Source organism: Prunus mume, linkage group LG4 (genome assembly GCF_029339155.1).
Source record: "Prunus mume cultivar Tortuosa linkage group LG4, ASM2933915v1, whole genome shotgun sequence".
Classification (NCBI taxonomy): Eukaryota; Viridiplantae; Streptophyta; class Magnoliopsida; order Rosales; family Rosaceae; genus Prunus; species Prunus mume.
In genome coordinates this window covers 4,984,193-4,989,645 of record NC_142701.1, presented here as the reverse complement: position 1 = coordinate 4,989,645, position 5,453 = coordinate 4,984,193, and the positions used below count along the sequence as shown (strand labels likewise).

Genomic DNA, 5,453 nt, shown 5'->3' with positions numbered 1-5,453 from the left:
AGAACAAGGAGGAAAGCTCATAAAGGATAAATTGAAAGACAAAGAAATGTCAGAAAGGATCAATTATGTGAAAACCATGGATGGCGCTGATACCATGTTAACCAACATATTCAGAGAAGTATGAGGAAGAGACCTGAAGAAGGAAAGAAAAATAGAGAGAACTCGCAATCTTGATTTATGTATTTCTTAATCTGCTTTAAGCTACAACATTATTACACTTTATACTTGTTACATAAGGCTTAACCATCTGACCAATACAACGGTCTAACTAACTCACATACACTACTAACGCACGTGCCTTGCACACCTAACTCACTAACTGTTTACAATTATATCAATAGTTAATAGAATAGGCACTATGAAATCCTGATGACTTGGGGAAAGTCATGAAAGTGGTTGGCATTGCAGGTTTCTTATTTGCTAGAGATCATATAACCTCCAAGGCAATCCACATTCTTTTGTTTTTTTTATGTCAAAGTTAGGAAGGGGTTTTCTTTTTTTTATCGAAGTTGTGAATGGGTTGAGAGATTTATCTAGAATGGTGTTCTAAATCAAAGACATTGTTATAGATGGAAACTCAGATTCATCCGAAGCAGATTCAAAGGTGAAGCCACTACAAAAAGTACATACAAAGGATCTAAAACTACTACAGCAATGAAATTGATTTTTCATTTTTTATTTCTGACATTTTCAAAGGCAAACAGGACAGACAGCAACAAATTCAGGTATTTTGTCACACACCACAAATTCAGGTATTCAGGTATTTTATCATCTTCTCTATCAGTTAACAGAAATACCAAAACAAATCTTTTGATAGTACGAAATGTTTAGAGTCTAGGGTTGGGGCTCGAGAAACACCCTACTATAATTATTCATGACCCAATGGTACCAAACGATAATAGCTGCAATGATCGAGCAAATGTGGATACGAATGAATTTCACAGGAGTTCTTTAAAGTACCAACGTTATGCTCACCTTCAAATGCAGTTGATAAGTAAATAACACACATGTAGAGTATACATCCCATACACACCTTGGTCTCTCCCTTAAAGGTATAAGCAAAGCCAACTACCAAGCTAAAAAAAGGGGCTTGGGTGCTTAAGCCTTTCCTTTTTTGTACAACACTTCAAAATTTCAAACAAAATATTAAAAAATTGCAGTCATCTGGGTCAAAAGGTGCAATGCAACACTGTTGAATCCTGTATTTCGCTAAGTTGAAATTCTGATGATTCTTCAGAAAGTCAGAACAAGTTCCAGAGGTTCATAAGATAGCAGCTGGTCAGCATATAAATCTCACTGTGGTATCATAGCAGTTCCATCTTTGTCCTCAGGAAGGAATACAATCTCATAGCAAAATCTGGAAAAAAAAACAAAACAAAACAAAACGCAATCGTTCAGCATATCTATATCTTCAGTCCAACACTCAACGGGAAAACCAATCTACATTGGAATAAGCTACATTAACAGAATTACTTCAAACAAAAACCATGAGATTCACGCAGTTTACAGAAAATGATGGTTATGTCTTTATTTCGTCTGTATCTGATGAATAAAAAGATAGGGCAGGGGCAAGTGCATTGCAATGAGTTAACTTCTAATTTGTTTGGTGATCTCCTAATCGCAGTCATCATTCCATAGTTAACACCAAGAAAAGATAATGACCCTTAACCTAAAATGCAATTACAACCAAATCAAAGCATCAAACAGCCGACTTCCTATTTTGGAAGTAAACAACCCCTATCCTTTTTTCTTTTTCTTTTTTTTAATTAAAATTAAAACAAATGCCTTTAAATTTTGAAAAGGGATAACACTTGGCTAAAGCTAGTTACAATTGCATCTATCTTTCTCCAGGTTTAGCAAAACCAGTCATTTTCATCATCATACATACAGATGTGTATTGCATATTTTCATTAAAAGTGGTCAACTGCATTGCACATGACAAGTATTATCAAGAGCATTCTGTCCTTCCTGCAATTGCAGAGCATTTGAAAAGGATTTCAAGGGTTGGGATGGAAGAGGGACGGAAAAACATTCCCTTGATTTGGTGGTCGCATGCAATGCAGAAGACCATCTTAACAGAAGTTAAACGCTGTCCTCACTAAACACACATTGAAAGTTTGAAATTCAAAATGATCGATATAAAGTTCATGGACCAAAATGAATCGCAGGTCAAAGTTGATGGGCGTATGTAATTTGCCCTTAAAATTTCCTTCCTATCAATTACGTTCAGCAAACCGAGCCTCTATTTCTCTCTAGTACTATTATGGGAACCCAAACATGAAAACAAGCATAAAGTAAACAAGGATGGACAATAATTTCGCACAAGCTTTTACACTGCCAGTAAATTGAATCACACACAACATATCAAATTTACAGCTTATTACTATTATTTTAAGTAAAACTGTAGTAACATATTTATGGATCCTCATAATCTCATAATCATTACACAAAACAAGTGATGGATAAGATCACATGCAGCCCCATTTTTTTCTTAAAAGTTCAAACCCCTTAAGGATTTCTATAATTAGTAAAAAAATCATGTTAACAGAAATTAGCACAAATCCTCCTCCGCAAACTATTCAACCTAACCATCCATTAGAAAACACAAAAACAAAAAATAAAATCACGAAGAAACACTGTAATTTACATCAAAACACAACCCAAAAAAATTAAAAAAACTATCATTTGATTAGTGCACTAAATATAGAAGAGCTAGAAATGTGAGAAATTGGGAAGAAAGCCATTACCATCCACTGGAAGTCGGTCGGTTCCCGCTCGATCTCGGCCGACTCATCCTATCATTCCCACCACCCGACTTGGGCCGGCCATCTTCCACATACTGAACCGGAGCTCCAAAATGCTTCTGAACCGGTCTGGGGCGCTCTTCCTTCGCTACAAAACCCGGCCGTAGATGAGGCGGCACGAACTTGTCCGGTTTCGGCGACAATATCAAGCCCGGAGCTTCCTTGTGCCTCGGAACCGGAGACAATATGGGCGGGCTCGAACCTGTTCGGCCTAAAGGACGAAGCGAGATTGCATCGGAAAGCGGATCAGCCCGGATCTGATCGGGTAGCTGCCGGGTTTGTTGAGATGGAGATTGGAGATGGGGTTGCTGCGGTTGCTGTTGCGGTTGAGGTTGAGGCGAAAGGGGCGGTGGGTTGGAGATGGGTTTTGGGGTGGGTCGGGTCAGGACAAGCATGCGGCCATGGGTCTTGTTGTGGGGTGAAGAAATGGCAGAGTAGGAGGAAGAAGAAGAAGAAGAAGGAGAAGGGCCTTTGCTATTGGCGTTGGGTTTGGAATTGGTGGAGAGGTTTTTCTCGTAGATGTGGTTGAAGTTTATGGACGTGAACTTGTTGGTTTTTGCCATCCACCACCACCACCCACTCTCACTTCTCTCTTTTATATTTCTTTGGCGTTTTGGTTCTGGTTTTGTGTCGAGAATGAAAGAAGGAAGAAGAAGAGCAGCAGAGGGGACGAGAGATGATGATTGCTGGATTGGGATGTTTGTTTTGGTTTGTATTTATTTTTCACTACCGCACAGTTTTTAGATTGTTTAGGGAAAAGAAAATCTAATATTAGCGTGTTGTGGGTGGCGGTTTGAGTGCTGACCTGACGTGGTGGAATTTGACGGAGTGACAAACACAGAAGTTCTTTTTTTCGCTTCTTGAAGGACCCAAAAAACCCAAACATAAACGTCAAAACACCAAAAAATTTATTTAGCAATGAAGAAAGTAGAATGTGATAAAATTACAACAGAAAAATTGGATTTCTAATTCTTGGGCTATATGTTCATACTTAATTATGGACCTATGATTTTCAGAATATATTGGATTTATTATTGAAAATAAAGTGAAACAATGGTACATTTCAAAAGGAAATATTTTTGCTCACAATTTTAATCTTAGATGTACATGTACTCTTATCACCATTTTCAATATTTGACATGCGTCTATGGACATACCATAGTTAACTATTTCATTTGTCTTTGTGTAACTATAGTTATACCCATCACCCATGGACACGTAGAGTACTCACCATTTCAAAATAGGCAAATACATGATTAAGTACATATATCTGGATCTACATGTTTGTTTCCTTTGTCGACACCATAATCAACCGAGCATATTCAACATCAAAGCAACTAGCACCAAAGGCAAACACACCTTCTTCCTTGCCGAAGGAAGACACTCTTCCGAGGTGCCAGACACCTACCGAAGCTCCCGATTGCCAAGCTCCTAAACTGCCGATTCTAATCTCTAAGACACGTGTCACCATCACAGTGACTTGTACAAAGTCCCACATCAAAACTTTGTGCAAACCTCCCACTTTCACTTCCCTATAACTAGGAAACAGTACCCAAGTAAAAAGGGTAACTATTCTCTCACTTTTACTATTACTTTGCCAATTTTACCACTCACAGCTGACTTAAGTATCGGAGAGCCTTCGACCGGCACCACACCGATGTCCGAAGCTTGATGTCTGCTTCTCCTACTTTGTCTTCTGCAGGCTCTTCCCTTGCTGAAGGTCATCACCTTCTCCCCTGTTGAAGACTATCCACTTCTCTCTAAGTTGACCTCCCAAAAAGAGCATCAATAGTTTGGCGCCGTTTGTGGGAAACGACATCTAAATCCCATTTTTCTCTACCAGCCTAGCTGGCTCCTTCTCGCATCAGGCCCCGTTGCCTCTTCTTCATCCCACACTCTGCTATGCCAATAGAGGATAGCCATGATACCCAGCACCATACCCCCCGCGGGGATACCTCTCGAAGGAAACCTTTAGCAGATGCCAATCTACACAGTGTAGTAGAGCTCCTCCGCGCCAGCGTTGCAAGATGTCCGAGAAATACGAATATCTTCATACTAAAAATATCGAGTTGGAGTATGACTACCGCACACTGAAGCGTAACTGGGAGAGGACTCATCCTCGGGCTCCTAACATGACTTCACCCAGGATGCTGAGCATACCCAGCCAAACCAACCGGTGCATTCCCGCCATAGTGCCCAAGTCCAGTCTAGGCTCAGAAGGGTAAAGGCCCCCTCCATCCGGAGACAACCAAGTCGCGGCTCCTTCACATCTCCCCACCGAAGGACCGGCCCCATGAACCAGTCCAAGATCTATAGAGATTGCAGGGACCGTCTCTTGGACCGTCACCAGACCCTATCCCTATTCCTATTAATCTCAAAGACTCAAGGGTGGCACACCGAGGCCCCCCACCGAAGCCAACCCACTTACCTGCTGGAGAGGGTGTAGGGGACTCGGATAATTGGGAGCTTTACCATCTATTGAGGCCCAAAAAATCCAAGGACTAGGCCCAAGTTTGTTCTTAGCCCAACACGAATAAATTGATCCCGAAAGAAACCCAATTGGGACATAAGAGAAATTGTGGGACGCACCCACATAAGCCAGGGGCCATGAGTCACGCAGAGCAAACATGCGCAAAAGAATCAAAAATG

The 5,453-nt window shown here is 40.7% G+C and overlaps 1 protein-coding gene across 1 annotated transcript; it reads right to left on the bottom strand.

Moving 5' to 3' along the window:
• Positions 1-1,215: 1,215 nt before the first annotated feature.
• LOC103328493 (uncharacterized) lies at positions 1,216-3,533 on the bottom strand. The gene is made up of 2 exons (XM_008230888.3): positions 2,748-3,533; positions 1,216-1,357 (listed from the first exon to the last, which is right to left on the bottom strand). Coding segments are annotated over exons 1-2 (621 nt in total). The 5' UTR covers positions 3,368-3,533; the 3' UTR covers positions 1,216-1,356.
• Positions 3,534-5,453: the final 1,920 nt, after the last annotated feature.

Coding starts and splice junctions, on each gene's coding strand:
- LOC103328493 (XM_008230888.3), bottom strand. CDS start 3,367: ATGGCAAAAACCAACAAGTTCACGTCCATAAACTTCAACCACATCTAC.